The sequence below is a fragment of the Trachinotus anak genome, unplaced genomic scaffold (assembly GCF_046630095.1).
Source record: "Trachinotus anak isolate AG129_WGS33_773 ecotype Australia unplaced genomic scaffold, CSIRO_AGI_Tana_v1 ptg000018l, whole genome shotgun sequence".
Lineage (NCBI taxonomy): Eukaryota > Metazoa > Chordata > Actinopteri > Carangiformes > Carangidae > Trachinotus > Trachinotus anak.
The window spans coordinates 12510387-12528576 of record NW_027273869.1 but is presented as its reverse complement, the minus strand read 5'-3'; the positions used below and the strand labels follow the sequence as shown (position 1 = coordinate 12528576).

At 42.0% G+C, this 18190-nt stretch overlaps 1 protein-coding gene across 3 annotated transcripts in view; it reads right to left on the bottom strand.

The window, feature by feature from the left end:
* atp2b1a (ATPase plasma membrane Ca2+ transporting 1a) overlaps window positions 1–18190 on the bottom strand; it is a 37060-nt gene that overhangs the window by 5050 nt on the left and 13820 nt on the right. The window contains exons 3-21 of one of the 3 annotated variants that reach the window (XM_071502937.1): window positions 13684–13881; window positions 13143–13400; window positions 12831–12956; window positions 11196–11357; window positions 10752–10790; window positions 8582–8737; window positions 8176–8390; window positions 7597–7839; window positions 7243–7484; window positions 6350–6587; window positions 5372–5551; window positions 5200–5287; window positions 4985–5091; window positions 4526–4717; window positions 3866–4079; window positions 3536–3747; window positions 3262–3369; window positions 1581–1769; window positions 868–957 (exon numbers count right to left, since the gene is read on the bottom strand). In XM_071502937.1, the coding sequence (XP_071359038.1) occupies window positions 868–957; window positions 1581–1769; window positions 3262–3369; window positions 3536–3747; window positions 3866–4079; window positions 4526–4717; window positions 4985–5091; window positions 5200–5287; window positions 5372–5551; window positions 6350–6587; window positions 7243–7484; window positions 7597–7839; window positions 8176–8390; window positions 8582–8737; window positions 10752–10790; window positions 11196–11357; window positions 12831–12956; window positions 13143–13400; window positions 13684–13881 (3257 nt within the window). Of the gene's footprint in view, window positions 1–776; window positions 958–1580; window positions 1770–3261; window positions 3370–3535; window positions 3748–3865; window positions 4080–4525; window positions 4718–4984; window positions 5092–5199; window positions 5288–5371; window positions 5552–6349; window positions 6588–7242; window positions 7485–7596; window positions 7840–8175; window positions 8391–8581; window positions 8738–10751; window positions 10791–11195; window positions 11358–12830; window positions 12957–13142; window positions 13401–13683; window positions 13882–18190 lie in introns of all 3 variants that reach the window. The other 2 variants (XM_071502939.1, XM_071502938.1) reach the window with 2 other exon arrangements.

The window sequence follows — 18190 nt, the reverse complement described above, 5'->3', positions numbered from 1 at the left end:
TTATGCACAACCTTGCATCCAAGCACACCGACAAACTGTGTCGTACTAACTGCGGCTATAGGGTGTTTTTGAAGCCTCTTCCCTGCCACCCCCACCCCCCTTCTCTTAACACACCCTGTTTTTCACAGTAAACTCACAGCTAGAGAAGAAGAAGTCATTGTCTAACCACTGAGTGACAAGACATCCACTGACACCAGGATAGATTTTCTCACAGAGGTCCATGTCATGGTTTGTCTCTATTGTTTTAGGCCGTGATCATGGGCATATACTCAAAACATTTACGCAACTAGAGGGGCTAGAGAGCTGCGACACAGACCCATGGGTGCTGCAGGGGCACAGAGCAGACTGAGGCAGCTGCAGACAAACCTGGTGACTGTCAATGCAGAATGTAATTTTTGTCAAATATTAAATGCACATCACCCCCCCCCCCCCCCCCCCCCCCCTGAGGTAACAGTAAAACCTTTCCATTTCTCAGACCAAAGCAGAAGCAGAACAGAAAACATGATGACACAGAGAAAACACCTTGACGCCAGAAGCGACCTGGTTACAGGGTACATATATATATATATATACAGCAGTGTTATCGAAGCAATATGGAAGATGTGGTATATTTGGTGTCATTTTTTTTTTTTTTGGAAAAAAACAGAGGGGAACATTAGGAGAAGCATGAGAGAGTAAAAGTGTCAACGTTAGGTGAGAAGTAGAGTGGAGGAGGAAGATGTTAGAAGAAGAGAAGAAATAAAAGTCTCATGCACTAGAGGAGAACACGCACTCACACCCCACAGTGGCAGAAGCGGTGTTGGCGGCAGTGGCAGTAGTGGTAGTAGTAGAAAAGGCTACATGTGTAGGGCTAGAAACATTGGTTACATCGTGCTGTTGTTGGCTGGAGTTGGAGGCCTGCCGCCTTAGAGCCCCCTGAAAGGAAGTTCCACTCTGGAACGCACTCACTACATCCATCTGCAAAGAATCAGACAGCGTGACAGGAGAAAGCCCAGAGGAAATAAAACACAACACAGCCAGAGGAGAGAGAAAAGAGAGAAAAAATAAAGAAAAGGCACCAGTAACCATAGAAAAAATGTCACTTGGAAATTGGATTTAGGCATTATAGTTAAAGAAAGAGGAAAAAGGGGGCGGTTGGGTTTAAAGGCACTGATCGGAGGGAGCTCTGACTCCAAAATCTGACCTCACTTTCACTCTTTTCTCTGCAGAATCCTTCCATACTCATAGCTATAGCCATGCCAATAGTCTTTGAACATTCAGCTGTTCTATCGCGCTTTCCATCCAATCCAATTCACTTGCTTCTCATCAGTACCTTCAAACTAGTTGTGTTTTAGCAGATAGATTCAGACTGAGTCAGAAATAGGCACAGGAACCTGCTTTAGCTCAGAAGCAGAACAGAAAAATTAGAGGAAGGGCTTCTGTTTTTAGGGCACAAGCCATTCTTAAAGAATGCCGAGAGAAAGAACAAAACATAGATTTTAAGCTGGAAGAGCAGTAGAGTTAAAGGGTTTATGGCTTTTGATTCCCTTGGTGTTGGGTGCAGTGTTCGGTGGTGCGCAGGACGGTCCGTGGATTGTTACCTGAGTCTGGATGCGATTGAGGCCTCGGAACCAGAGGATCTGGCCTCGGCGAAGCTCCCGTTCAGCATGGTCGATCTCATCCATGTCCTCCAGCTCCTCCAGCTCCTCGTCTGGAATCTCCTCCTTCTGGGTGCCGTGGCCCGCTGTTTTCAAGAATTTTAAGCGGCTGGTGGGTATTGTAGAGATTACCTGGAAGACATCACCATTTACATCAGCAACACTGCTGGCTGATAATGTGACACTCTTCAGCGGGGGAAAGTGACATTTCATTACAGCAGGATGGGTACATCACACACATTAAGCAGCCAGTGACCCTGAAAATTAGCCGCCCTGCCAAAGGGCTGATGGGAGACAGACAGTTTGACGTCATCAGGTTTGCTCAGATTCTCCAGACCTATCTACAGTGAAGTCACACACTGAATAGATAATGACTGATAATGATGATGTTGTAACTAATTCTAAAAAAAAACTATTTCATCAACTATCTGGTGATAATCAGTCATATCACCTTTAATCCTCTCCCAAAAGCTTCCTCCTCCTCCTCTTCACTTGTTTCCATCACAATAATAACACTGAATTACAGTATATTACAGATAAATCAATTAGCCAAAAAATATACATAATATTCTATTAACTGTGGAACTAATCTGTAGATTAAAATATAACAACAAATAATTGTTAGATGCAGCTGTACAACTAGGACCGCAGAGTAGGGGATACAAAAACTTAAAAATAAATACAAATAACATAAGTCACAGTGGTTGAGTTTAACCAGTAGAGCTAAGTTACACTTAATTGATAACCTTTGGGAAATATGGTTTTTGTATTTGCATCCTATTTAAAAGTAAAGGACAGAAACAACTCAGTGCTCAGAGAGCCAGCACGCTGGTTAATGGAAAACGCAGCAGAACCTTCCTTTGGACAATCTCTGGTTTGGCACCAATAATCTTGGTCCTCCTACAACACAGACAACTTTTTCAGTTCTAAACCTGCCAGCTGCTAACGCTAACCCTGACCTTCCATGCACTCGGTGCAACCCTGTTAATCTGTGTCTGGATAGTGACATATTTTATGCACTGCACTGCAGGATGAGCGTGGGCAAGAGAGCAAACTAGAATTACTTCATTCATTATAACTCTGAGGAATCTTAACCCTCAATCTCTCACAAAAATTATACACACAATATTATTTTTTACTGCAACATGGCAAACAAACTCCAAAAATCTACTCCACGTTAGTTCATTCTAAATATAGGTAATTATGCAAAGTGACATAGCTTTTACAAATTGTTCAAAATTAAAAGAAAAGGGCATCATTAAATATGTTTTTTATATTTGTTTTGTTCAAAGGAAAAAGAAGGCAAAGATTGTGTTTATGTAAAAAAAAAACAAAAAAAACAAAACACTGACATCGTGACCAACACATTCAGGTGGCTACATGAAATGTAAGCTTGACTAAAGCTATGAACTATGTACTATAATTACGCCATATGATTTGTTCCAAATTGATTTAAATCAGCTTTAGTCTGGAAGAGCACCTATCCCTTCACAGCACACTCTGACACCCGTTTACCACCTTCAGACAGCCACTATGCCAGGTCCAACACAAGGGGGCAGTGTTATCCCACATTTTTCCAACTGGCCAACTGAAGGTAGAGCTCAGCTGTATTGTCTCATCATACCTGTCCCCATAGCAGCGAGCCAAAGCCTAAGAAAGTGCACCACAGCCACTGGTCGATGGACAGAGCGACGCAGCTGAATGGCTTCCCTCCAAACTGCACGATGACAATCTAGAGGAGCAGGAAGAGAGGTGAAATTAATTAGAGAGCAAACTTTACGATTTGACATTTACAGGTTGAAGCCTTGTGGGACTGATAATCTCTTTTCATGTGTGTGTCAACAGCACATTCACAGAAAAAACCTTGCAACTTAGCAGAAATCTCCGGTCTACTTTACCTGGATAATGAAGGTACCAAAGACAATACTACAGAAGATAAGGTTGTTGAAGATGCCTTCAAAGACATTCCTTTCACCGTGGATCTTGCGGGCATTGATCTCGTTGAAAAGCTGCATCATTACAAAGGTATTGAAGACAATGGTGTAGTGTTCAGAAGGTGGAGCGTGGAGGGGTGCGTTCCTGCCGCTGTCAATATCAAATAGTTTCTCACCTACAGAAATAGTCAGAGAGAATTTGTTCAACTTAACGGATACATTCACCCACGAAAAAACACAGCAAGTCCACTAGCTCCAAGTACATGGAGAACTATGCCTATTACAGCTTCTTACCGGCAAAGAGCAGAGAAAAGATGATGATTAGCTGGTACACTCCCTGACCGAGGATGTTCTTCATCATAGTGCGGGAGATTAGAGGCTTGTTGCGGCCATATGGCTTCCTTAGCAGCAGGGCTTCTGTGGGGGGCTCTGTGGCCAGAGCGAGTGACGCAAAGGTGTCCATGATCAAGTTGACCCATAACATCTGTACCGCTTTCAGTGGAGAGTCCTGGTGGTCGAGAGACAGCAAATTCAGTTACATTTTCATAATCTCACTCCTATCATGGAAATTTAGAGCATCAATTAGAGAGGACGGGATTTTTTTTTTTGAAGACAATTAAGGCTGAGAAATATATTGAATACTTCAAATAAATCTGCAGTACTTTATTTGAGACACTTAAATCATTTCATTAGGCTGCAGAACATAATTTGTCAGCTACAAAAGACATTAGGGAATTTCATGTACTTATAATTTCTAATGCATGAGGAAATTCAATGAATGGGGTCTCTTTAGAAACAGAGTTTAAAGGTGCACAGCACATATTTCAAAATGATATCAGACCCTGTGTTTCCTCTCAGATTTTATTGCTGGAAAAAAAATCCAGTGACTGAGATACATTTATAGTTATTCGAGTCTGCTGTTGCTAACACCTAACAGACTCTGTTGGTGCCAACCTGTGTGATGCAGGCTCCTGTAAATGCTACGATGACAGCCACCACATTGACAGTTAGCTGAAACTGGAGGAACTTGGAGATGCTGTCGTAGACGTTGCGTCCCCACATGACGGCTTTGACAATGCTGGAAAAGTTGTCGTCAGTCAGAATGATGTCAGATGCTTCCTTGGCTACATCTGTGCCAGCAATACCCTGGAGACAAAAAGATGATGATCAAGGATCTGTCTGGATCTAGTCACAACATATTTAACGTTGTTACTCTTCTGCATGACCATTATTTCTAAGAATCGCTGTGGCCCAGTTAGCAAATAAAGTTCTGGCTTGCGTCTCGCTGAGTACCAAGTTACCATGGATTGGATTGAATTTGATACCATGGATGACTGACTGGAGCAGGGTGTTGCATGTATGAAATGAGCTGTGATATCTGAAGCATTAGACCTGTAAACAGAGAAAACTCACCATGGCAAAACCAACGTCTGCTTTCTTCAAGGCAGGACCGTCATTTGTACCATCTCCTGTCACTGCCACTACTTGTCTCTGTTCTACCACGGTGCTGTCAATAATACCTAGAATAGTAAAACATGAGTATTTAAAATGGAACCCCTGAAGAACAACACACAAACAAAATAGTGACAACAAAACATTTTTCACACAAACCAGAAAAACAAAACTACCTTTCACTAAGGTGTGTTTGTCTGTGGGTGAAGAGCGAGCCAGTACTCGTAGTTTGGGCCAGATCTTGTCAATGCGTTCTTGTTCAATCTAGAAACATGAGACAAAACCTAATAGAATCCCAACAGTACATCTGCAACAGTCTCTGAGGTACAGTATTTTACTGTGGCCCACCTCTCCTTTTTCATTGCGTATCCTTCGGTTGAACTCCTTGCCCTCGAGGCAGAGGAAGTCATCTCCAGGCTGTAGGATGCCACACTTGGTGGCGATGGCTCGAGCTGTATTGATGTTGTCCCCAGTCACCATGCGCACTGTGATGCCAGCACGTTGGCATTTCCTGATAGCGTCTGGGACCTGGAGGAAACAGGAAACACAATGAGGGAGGAAATGCGTGTTGCATTTGCCTGTCACTGGGGATACCAGAATTAAAGCTCCCTGAGCACTGAAACATCTAACTGGGCAGCTCTACGCAGCTTTCAGGTTTAGATTTATATAGACGCTGTATGGTGGAGTCTCACTGCTCTCATAAAGCCCCTTCCAAACAACATGCAGTTTGTTTCAAGCTAAACAAACTGAAAGCACTCTCTCAAAAGCTTGAATATCACAGCTGGTGTATAGGTTCAATATTTGAAGCTTGTGCAAACATGAAGCCACTTCTCATGTTTAAAAATGGCTGACGCACATTCTCCTTCTACAGTATGTTTCTTCAGAAGTGCTTGTTGGGAAGTCAGATAGTTTCAGACCCTCTCCCGGTCTGGCATTGGATCTCGGGGATTGTAACTTCCCAAAAACTATAATCTGACATTGTCAACCACACTAGAGAGGGGAGAGAGGAGCCTAGGTTTGACCTGCTCTCTCTAGCGTTTCTTTTTCATTCTTGACACAATTATTTCTGTCACTTTTCACGTGAACAACCGAGTGCGACACCATGAATGTCTTCCAGGACAGACTGTCTGAAGATGTGCACTGTTATTTTCAAATGTATTAGTGATATAAGTGTAACCACAAGCAAGCTGTATTTCTATTATGAGTGATTCCCCTGAAATAATCCGACTCCATTTTGTTTATGAAATCAAATTCTCTCTGACGGGTTCAATTAAGTCAACAATTATTAGCTGATTCTGTTTGTGTCCTTTGTGTGTGGCCGCTAACCTCAGGTCTCACGGGGTCTTCAATGCCCACCACGCAGATGCAGGTCAGTCCAGTGAGGATGTCATTTTCATTGTCCCAGTCAGGCTCACCCTCAGAGACCGGGAAATCTCTGTATGCGAGGCAGATGGTCCTGAGGCCCTCTGAGGCCATGGGCTCGATCACTTTCTTAACCATGTCATCTCTGTCCCGTGGGCGAAACACCTTGGGCTCTCCATTAGCTGTCAGTATTTTATAGCACCTGGGAGGGGAAAAGGGGATATATTGATATAGATGTAAGTGTAGAGAACAGAAGACCGACAGAAGGGAGGAGTGTAGGAGGGGAAAATATCCAGATGAAGGAAGGCATTAAGAGAGATGGAGAAATGTGGATGAGGATGACAGGTACAGAATTGTGAAAAGAGAATATAGTTTAGATGAGATGAAGGAGTAAAGAGGAGAAGACAAAGCATTTGAATGGTGAGCTGCAGTGGTAAGAAGTCACACTAAGCCATCTGTGGGTTAAAAAGAAGCCTGCTTGGTTAAGAGGCTTACAGAGTTGTTACCGGCTCATTTTCTCAGCCCCTGTTTTTAAGTCGCAAAGTAAGGGGCTTGGGTGGGACGCACTTGAACTTCTTAGCTGCTTAAGCCATTACACATATCATTTACTGCGAAGTCTGGCCAGCTGGAGCAAGTAAAAAAAAAAAACCTACAGAATAACCTTTCATTGTGTAAAATCATTTATGTGGACAGCACTGATCACACTTCATACGTCAGTAAAAGTCTCATCACTATAAATTCCAAGGAAAAAAAAAAACAAAACACTGACAAAGATAAAACAACCATACAATCAAACATATGAAACCAAAAAAAAAAAAACATGCAGTATTAAAAACAAAGATGGAAACTGTTCTCACTTTTTTAAGAGAATTTCTGAGGCTCCTTTGCTGAACATACGGTAGCTGCCATCTGCCATCTTCAACACAGTGCTCATAGACTTGCGGACTGAGTTGAAGGTGTACACTTTGTATAATTTTTCCTCGGGGATCTCGTTCCGGATAGCCTGGTAGTCACGCTTCAGGTCAGTAGCAAAGCCAAGCAAGGCACATTCGGTCTTGTTACCCACCTGCCGTGGCAGGCCCCCTTCTTTCTCTGGAGGCTGAAGAGAATTGACAAGACAGTCAGTCATTTCCTAAAGCTAAATACATAACAAGGGAATATTCAGGGTGATACGCAGTATATTTTAGACACACAGCATTCCACAAGCCTACCATGATCTTGGTGGTGTAAGCGCAGTTTACTGCGATGCCCAGAATCAAGATGTCTAAAATGGATGAGGGGATGTTCTCTGGCTCAGGGACTTTCTTGTTGTGCTTATCAGCGAGGTAGGCCTGCACCACGGTCATGCGGTTCATCGTGAGGGTACCAGTCTTGTCCGAGCAGATAGCTGTAGCATTGCCCATGGTCTCACAGGCGTCCAAGTGACGCACCAGGTTGTTGTCTTTCATCATTTTCTGTAGGAGGATAAACGATGCATCAAATGATTACAGACGGCGACTGTAGAGCAGCATGTACAAGCAGAAATTCAATAATACATTTTCTGTGCTGGACAGAATTTTAATTGGTAGGAAAAAGAAATGTGAGCAAAGGTTATAGGACTGAAATAATAGCTCCTTGATAGGATAAAACCCTCTGTTGGCTAACAACTTCAGCAGAGGGGATCATTGCTTGGCTTTAGGGTATCAGTTAGCCAAGTCTCCTTGACTTAACAGCCTGGCCTGCTAGTTTTAATAGGCTAAAGTGTAAGCTGGTCAGCACTGGGCACAGGTCACTTGGCTAGGAGACTTTACCTTAACGGAATATGCCAGGGAGATTGTTACAGCAAGCGGCAGGCCTTCAGGAACAGCCACCACCAGAACAGTGACGCCAATGATGAAGAATTTCACAAAGAACTGAATGTAAATGGGTGTGCAAGCCTTGTCCCAGGGTAGATTCTGGATCCAGAAGGTGTCTACTACAAACAGCACCACCAGGATAATAACAGTGATGGCTGACATAACCAGTCCTGGAGAGAAAGAGGGAGAAAAAGAAGAAAGAGGATGGTCAAGGAATCATAAGGGTATCATTTACCAACATGTTACTGAGAATAGAAAATAGAAAGATGGAGATGTAGATAATAAAATCACAGTTTTAATGTTGATGAGTGGATAAAACCGTACATTTACATTAAGTTTTAGCTGAATTTGTCCCACTCACCTGCTTTGCCAATCTGAACAGCTAGTTTGGTCAGTTTGCCTTGGAGGACAGACTTCTCCTTCTTTGGGAGGTTGGCTTTCTTCTTCTCCTCTGCATCAGCTCCCTCATCACTGTTCAGAGGCTGCATTTCCATTGCAGCACCATCCTGTGCTTTAGCTGCAGCAAAGAGAACAATAAATCGCTGTTGAATGAAATGCCCTGACAGTTACACTAGTGTACGGCTTTGACATTCCGCTGGTGTCAAGTGATGCACACAAATTTAATGTACACACACTGATACAACACAACACTGACTGTGAATATTCAAACAGACTTGAGTCTGAAATAGAAATGATTTCTGATCTAGTCTAGCAGTTGTAACAAATCAGCATAATCCAAAGAAACAAGAGCTGCATTCTTCAATCAGGCAACACGTGAAGCCTATTTAGATTTGCCTATTTGCTTACATTTGCAAGTCCATGATTAAAAACTATATTCTCAACCTGACATCAGTGTATGAATAAAGTTTTTTCATCTTTAATATTCGAGAAATATGAATTCATTTCTAGGTTACCTGTTGTGGTTGTTGTGGTTCAGAAAACAAGTACGTCAAAAACAGGTTTAGACTAGACTGTATCCCCAAGTTATTTGATTATCTGATTTAACAGGTAACAAGTCACAGCAAGTTGATTCAGAGCAATATGACGAGGCTACTGGATTGTGGGAATAATTCAAGTATCACACAGTGAAGCACTGTATTTCAAGATAATTAAATGAAAAGATGAGATGTCATATCACTCAAATTTTTAGCATGCTTTTTTTTAAATCCATGGAATTTAGGAAATGTCACTGTTATTATGTTTGCAGTGATCTAACTGCACAGTAATTAGCTGAATGATCTGAAAGTGTAATTACCATCCTCCCACCTAGAGATTTAAAGAACAGGTTAACCAGCTAGCAGCACTGGGATCTGTCTGAGGAGCCCCCTCCTCCTTTGACAGCACCACAACCACAGTAGTTGTTGCCAGTTAAATTCCCATAAATCTCATTCATCTCCTCTTCAACGTCCCTCAGGACCCCCATTCCTCGCCTGCAGAACTGACAGGAATCCCAAGCCCACATCTACCAGGTAACCTTGGAGACACAAAGCCTCTAATGGCAAAGCAGGGACGAGAGGCAGCCGGCAGGCCAGCAGGGGCTGGTCTCTGTCGTGTCACTCACCACGATAAAATCATTAGTTCTGCGGGGCACTGAGGCTACTGCTGCTGGTACAGGGAAACTGACACATCTTCCCCATCTCTCAGTTAACTTCTGCTAATATTATTACCATGCATTATGAGGGTATCTTGTGTAATTTCTGCAGCCTTGCTTTTCTATGGACTGTAGCATGGCACTGTGTGCGAACGTATGCAGCAGGGAGAGGAGGGGCATTATCATTGGGCCACTGCAGCTGCTGTGGACTGTGGCTTGTTCTGCACTTACATGGCCTGTGTAATCTCAGTCTAAAGGATTACTGTTGATTCCTGGCAGGCAGAGGGAATCTGTGCACCAGGGACTAGCGCCAGGGTTGTGGCCACAGACCCAAGCACTACTGATCATGGTGTCCCATGAGGACTACAAGCCTGGCTAGCTGGCTGTGTTACCCCCCAAACAGCCTCATTATCATTGTTGTCAGTCTGAAATTGCACCAGTGCAAGTCTTACGGTTTGACACTGAATAGTTCAGATTGGGCCGTCAATAGAAATCAAATTGTGGGGGCCTGAGGGAGAGTCAGAGAGAGAGATGGGTGGGAAAGCAGATGTTCTGGCCCCAGAATTGTTGCATGGCTTTAATCTCCTCATCACTAATCGCTATAACTGGATTCAGTAGCACCTGCTGCTCAAAGCGCAATGTGCCAGGGAAGGACGAGAAAAGAGGAGAGAGAGACAGAAGGGAGGGTCAGACAGTACAATGGATAGGCAAGAACATCCCGTACCAAGTGTATGCTGACATGGGGTCATGCTAAAATATGCAACTCCTCATTACTTGCATAAAACTACTGTGGCCAATTATTAACAGATAGAGGCCTTAACCTACATCCAGTGCTGTTAAATGGAGAGGGAGGCTAATGCGTAAAGGTAGGCTCTAAGCTGTAAGACAATTATATATGGCTGTGTGTGTGTTGGTTTGTGTGTGTGTGGAGGCAACTTACCTTTCTTACGATTTTCCACAGATCCATCCTGCTTTTTGTCTGTGGAAAAACACACCATGGAGTGAGTACTGCTGAGTAAATACCAGATGGGCGATACACACTTACTGTGCCATTAACCACGATAGATGCATAACATGCATAACATGTATATAATTATGTTAATTCTCATTGATTAAAAAAAAAAAGGCACAGTGAAAATCCTGCAATTCCTGCAAAGCATTAAACCACTGGTGTAATTTTGACATACAAATGTTCCCTTCATACAAAAATGAGTGCAAAGAATCTGAATTTATGTCCATAAGTAGCTGCTGCATGCTCCCTAAGAGGAAACCCTAACTTGTGTAAATAGTCCAACCTGTGTTCTTAGTGCGGAGGTAACTCTGCCACCAACTACACTGAGCCACACACACAATAGGAAGGTAAATACGTAGTGAGGACACCAACTTTTTCTCTGTTTCTTCTTCTCCTCCTTTTCCTTTTTCTTTTCCTCTTCTTCGTCATCATCATCCTCACCGCCCCCGAGTAAAGTGAAGATAATTCCAGTTTGAGAGTTGACACCGACAGCAGTGACCACCATTTTCCCTGAGCCTTCCATTACATGGGTGCCTTCAGACAGAGGAGGAAAAATAAAAATGTGAGTCAATAAGGGAGGGAAAGGCTGTGAACGAAATCTGACTAATTGATACGTGTCGTTTCACTTTTGATTCCAAGATCTCCTATACCCTGTTTCAGCTTCGACTTTGACCATGACATTTCTAACTTATTTGTTGCTTTGACTTTTTCATTTTGCTTCAGACTAAATGTTGAGCTAGATTCCTTTGCTTTCTGAGAGGGTGGTTTAGCTAGGCTTTCAAGTGGCATGTTCAGCTACACACAAGAAAGAAAAATAAATGCAGGTTTTCAAATGCAGGCAATAAATACAAAAGGAATGGCGCACTTGCAAGTAAAAAGAGAAAGATGCAAATACCCTCCAAACCTTTAATCAACAGCCTTTAATCAGAAGCCAATTGTCAGTCTGGGTGAATTAATGGAATCTCAGAGGGTTTCTCCACAGTTTAATATCTCCGGCTCACTATTCCTCTCAGTGCACAGGAAAATGTTGTTGATTTATAAAGAAAACGCAAGTAACAGAGGAGAAAACAAGCTACAGTCAGAGGAAAAAGATGGAAGAAGCCAGACAGAAGTAGAAAGCATTTCAGAGTTCTCTCATGCCTTTGTTAATTAGAGGATGCTTTCTTTTCATTCGTGAGAATGATGGCAGAAGGAATACAGCCTGTGCTAAGGGGAATCTAAAAGCAACACACACACATACACACACACTGAACACTCCTCTCTCTTTGAGGCGTGCCAATAGAGAGCCAGATGAACTAAACAAGAAGTGTTTCTCCTGAATCCCTACACACTTCTTCTGGGGAACTGAGCAGAGCAGTGAAGACAAAGCTGTCTGACAGCAGAACCATGAAGTGTCTCCACAGCGCAACTCAGACTGTTACAGGTTCACATCTTGGGAATGTTGAATGGCTGATAATTGATTACACTGAGCAGCACTTTCAATTCTAATCCAGCTTGTCACAGAAGCCGTGCTAATTTACATCACAACATAGAGACTTATCCTTAAAAGCAGAGCAGGAGCTGTGTACTACAATGAACAGTGTTTTCCACTGTTCTCAGCTGATTTAAGCAAAATCTTTGTTTTCATATTGTATGAAGATTATTGGTGTACATCAAATATTGAACACGGTGTTGAGGCTTATAAATAAAACATAAGAAGTTGGCCTACAGTGGGGCACACTGTTCATTTGTCAGAACATTAAACTGGGAAGGTCTCTTCCGGCCACAATATAGCCACACAAATAGCCTCACTGATGAATGTATGCCTCAGTCTCTCATAGGTGTATGATGGATGTCTTTATTCTAGAAAATGAAGTCTATAATGCCGAACAGCAGATTAAATATCACCTAAAAAATAAATGAATAAAGGCGTCATGGGGATGCTTTTATTTTAATAACTAGAATTAATTATGGTTAGGATCAATTTCCATGTTGACCTCCAAAATTAAAACTGAGGCTTCATGTTACCTGATAACAGCATCGGATCTTTTTCTTGTGTTTTCTTGACATGGTCTGACTCCCCTGTGAGCGAGCTCTCATCAATCTTCAGGTCGTTGCCTTGGATGAGGACTCCGTCGGCAGGCAAAAGGTCACCTGAAACACACGCAGACAAAACTCTTCTTTAATTTGGAGGAACTATAGTGGACAAAAAATCAGAACTGTGAAAACATGACATTCATCCTAAGCATTCTTAATTGACAGATTTATATTTTATCCCTCAAAGATTTAATTATGTTTAATTAAATGACGTCAGTTACACAGCTGTAACTCTCCTCTTACCATATTTTACTTGTGCAATGTCGCCGACCACGATCTCAGCCACAGGAATTTGGATAACTTGTCCTCCACGGACGACAGTGAATTTCTGCTCCTGCTCGATGCGGCTCTGGAGGCCCCTAAACTGCTTCTCTTTACTCCAGTCATTGAACGCCGTCACCAGCACCACGCAGATGACTGACAGAAGAATAGCAGCTCCCTCAATCCAGCCCGCTTCTGCCTCGTTTTCATCCTCCACACCTCCAGCAGCCCTTCCACAGTCTGCCAAGGGACAAGGGGCAAATCTTAATACACATCATCCCATCATTCAGACACACTGGAATGCACTCACTGAGAGAAATAAACACAGTGTAAGAGAAAAGGGCATTTCATTTGATTTTAGCATGAAATAAACTGACAAAATAAACGAAGGATTTTGTTGTAACATAAAATATTTTATCTAGGAACAAACTATTCAAATGATCCCAAAACATAAATAGACTAATATCCATTAACAGTTACATGTCTCAATACCAAGTTTGGGAAATAGTAATGAAGTGCTTACTTTCTCTTTTGGCATCTGGAGGTTTATAAAAAGAAAGGCCTAGTGAAACTATGGCTGCCACTTCTAGGATAATCAGTGTGACATCCTGTAGCGCCTCCCACACTAACTGTAAGAAAGTTTTGGGCTTTTTGGGTGGTATAAAATTTTGCCCAAACACTGTTTTCCGCTTCTCGATGTCTGCAGGCTGTCCACTTAGACCTGGGGAGGGAAACAGAGGAGAAAAGCATTTCATTTGTAAGATTTTAACTTTAAATCTATTGTGGAATTTAATGTTAAGACTGCAAAAAAAAAAAAAACAACATGTGTTCACATTACAAAAAGACAGTTATGTATAATCTGAACACAGATGGATGCAAGTGCATGTGCACATTTAGTTCACCGGAGGAGGGCTGGTCTCAAAAAGTAAAAGTCAGTGAAGTGGTCACTGGGCCTCTAAAAACACAATCCCCAAAAGGAATCAGCATTTCTGACAGGACACTGTGGAGGCGACAACACTGGACAACAATGACACACTTTCTGTGGGCATGTCAAACATTTTCACCGCTTTCAGGCATGCCAGAGAATGTGAGAACAGAGGTCACAGCTAATCCTGTAAACTTCAGCCGTTTTTTTTTTTTTAATACAATGACTGAATGACTGCAGAGGTTGAATCAGCTTTAGACTCACAGGTGTGTATGCATACTACTGTCCTGTTATAGAGTCATCTCTCTGACACATTACATGTCTGGCTGGCCTGAGACCCATTCATCCATGTGCACGGAGAGCATTCTGCAGCCACCCATTCAAATGCCTCCACATTCAAGGCACAGTCATATATTCAAAAGGGCCTTCGCACATTTGATGATGCCTGACAGTTTTTCAGCTCTATTCATGCCGACTGACTGTGTGTGGGTGGCTGTACAGACTGGATGGAGCTGTTGTGTGTGTGGCAGAGAGGAGATGGAGCAGAATTGGGGGCCAGGGAAGAGTGACTGTGTGAAACTGCTACTGACAGGCAGATGGGGGTGGGTGGGGGTCGGGGGTGAGGGTGCAAAGGACTGAGACTATTAAAGAGTGGAGCTACTGACGGCGGAAGGGAAGCTGCGCTGGGAATAGCAGCATCTTAATAGGGAAAAGGATCAGTAGGGTCAGTTTATGGACAGAAAGACACACACACACACACAAAGCCTAAGGGTACAATACAAACCACAACACCACATTTGAATAATGAGTCTGTGCAGTGACAACAGCACAGGGAGTAAGGTACATTGTTCATCTGGGGCTGAGACAATTCTCCATCTCAAGTGACCATAAATGCTGCCAAAACAGACCAGTGACGGTGGAGACTGCAGCTGAATTTTGATTATTTCAGGCAGAGGGAGCAGATTTCTCTATGTGGTCTACAAGCACTTCAGGAAGAATTAAATCATCAATTTGTCCAGTTGTCAAACAAAACTTTAATACCTTTAGTGTTCCTGCCATCTCATGAGATAAATATCTACACACTGCCTCGGTGTGCTGGTTGTGCTTTCTTCCTTTACACCATAACGTTTTCCAATCTTCAAGCTCACAGTTCATTAAATAGTACCAGTAATAACTGTGATACACTATATTTAAAAAAAAAAAAAAAAAAAAAAAAAAGGCAACCAGGCATTAACCACATACTGAATTTCATTTAGCAAGATATGATACAACTAACTCAGAATTACAGGCACTGTCAAGTGAGTATTTTAACAGCTCTGTGACACAGACTGAAATTCCCGTCCCCAGTCAACAGTTGCCAGGGATTTTTAGGTGGGTTGTCAGATGACTGTTTAAGTGATCACATGTGTACCAAACCTGAAACCGATTCTCATGTCGGCAAGGGAATCCCCTTAAGTTCATCTTCCCAATTCTCACTAGTATCTGACAACTTAACCCTTTTTTCCCCAATTTACTACATATTCCTCCCCTTCTATCTTCGACAGTGGTTTTGCTGGTGACATTATTTCCATTCGAAATGATCGAAACCATCAATAAATCATTGTAATAAGAAAGAGAATTCAATCATACAGTAAATGCAGGACTGCAACTACTGATTGTTTATACAAAATGTCAGAAAGTGGGACACATGTCCACAAGATCCTAGAGCCGAACATCTTTAGTGATTAACAAATTTGCTATTAATTTCCTGTCAACTGTTTAATCAGTGATCCTTTAGAGATACTTGATTTAAATAAAATGAGCGACACATTTGCAGTCAATCCCAAATGCTCTGTCCCCACTGATTCTCGCTGCACAGACATTTCAACATTATACATGGCCATAATTAAATTACAGCAGCGACAATGGGATAACACTTTCCTCCTGAATGAAATGCATCAATATATTTCTAAAATGAGAAAAGGAGAGACTGTGTGCAATCACGGGTGTTGATCTGACTTCATTAAACCACGGCCTCTCTGCTTCTGTTTCTGTCACATTTCTACTAATTTCTCACTTTAAACATGTTTCGGTCCACTTCATTAAACAAGAAAATAATCCTGCATCACTAGTTACATGGTTAATTGACATTACAACCTAACACTAACACATACTTTTCTAAAAGAGAGGTGAGAAGAACAATGACTCACTAGCACAGCACATTAAAAAAAAAAAAAAGGCTATGGGGTTTATTCTGCATAGCTGCCTGTTGCCGCTCCCTGGCTGTCTCTCACCGTCTGCTTTGATTCTCTATGCCTCTAATGAAAACATGCTGACAGCTAATACCCCATTCAATTTTACACCACATTTTCCCTTCGCATTGGAGCAGTGAATACAAGTGACAGAGGATGATCAACATGCCGTCCCTCCATTGGATACACAAACAGAAAATAGGTTGGCCTTGGCCCCTCACATCATTTTAGCAGCCAGAGTGTGTCTCAAGTCAAGCAGCTAATCATTAACCATTTAATTTGGATGCTTGTCCCCAGCTGACCCCTCTGAGTACTGTCCTTTTAGCCACTTGAGAGGGGTCAAGGTAAGCCTTCACTCTGAGCCTGTCACAATCAAATCAAAAAGGGTCACGGTATTTTTTTTTTTTATTGCCTTCAAAGTGCCAACACACTGTCCAGTACAATGAGACCAAAACCCTTAATGGACAAGCTACTAGAAAGCTATCCTACTTCGCAGAGAATATGTAGAGTTCCACGCACTCAACAGCCCAGGTAGTTTCAACAGAATGCAACAGAGAGAGGAATCCCACCCACTGTTGTATAGTTAAGCTTCATTAGACAATGAGGGTGTTTGTGTCATTAGATCTTAATTGGACTCCAGAAGTGCACAGAAACAAGAGTCACTGCGAGAATGACAACGCTGCATGGATGTGTGCTCTTCTTCCCTTTCTCCTGTCAGAACATTTAAAGTCATTATATGTGAAGCTCATACACAAACAGATGTCAGAGAGTTGCGTTGTGCTTTTTGGTTCAAATAAGAACTTTTTTTTTTTTTTTTTTAATGAAAACAAGTTAGCTGAATCTGAGAAACTGTTGGTTTACTACAGGATTTGTTCACATTGTGTACTGTCAGTATTTGGATGAACGTACTTAATTTCTTTTTTAACACATGCAAGAACAGAAAAAAAAAAAGAGATAGATGTGTTAATTTGGCTGAAATGTTAAACCCATCTTCTGGGTATGCTATTGTATGACATTATACTCTGACAAGGATAAATGGATTATGGGATTTTTATCACCTCTGTTCAAGTTATAGTGTTATTTTATCATGATTTTTAGGGTTTACACAACAGGTATCTGCTGGGTAGCAGCTGATACACACAGAGAACGAGTACAACAAAAAAAAGGAAGAAATGCCTTAACAAATGGCTCAAATGCTTAGACAGTATTTGGTCACTCTGAAGTAGGCAGGCCTTTAATTTTTCCTATAGTTTAAAAAAAAAATGACTTGGTGACTATGTCGTGCAAAAATAATTACTGTGGTTGTTTTTTGAACTTCCATTTGCTGTCGTTTTTAGTGATTACATCCCCCTGCTTCTTTCTCATTTCCAAGCGATCAGGGCATTTTGGGCATTGGTGCACATAAGCAGATTCTGTGCTAATGAGCAGGGCTTTGTTTAACGAATGGAACAGCAGTGCTGCTTCCTCATTATTATAGCATGATCTTTCTACTTCCCAAATAAATGGTGGTAAATGGAAATTTTCATGCAGTTTCATCTCAGAATACACAAAGAGGGTCTTGGTAAAAAGCTTTTGGGAATCTAATATCACCACCCATCTCAGGAATTCTGGGAAGACCACTGAAGGAGATCAGTTTCCACCAGGCAAGCTACACTGGAGAATCAGGCTGGACTATGAATAACAAGGGGACAGTGTGTACACAGACACTAAAGGTGTGAATGGTTTGTTCGAGGGTCTGATCAATCAACTCCTCAAAGTGGCACAAATAATTTAAAATTAAAAAAAAAAGGTTTTAACTGTTGTCTGCTTCACAGATTACAGTTCTAAAAGCACCAGAACAACAGGAATTACCGAAGCAGAGGACACCCACACCC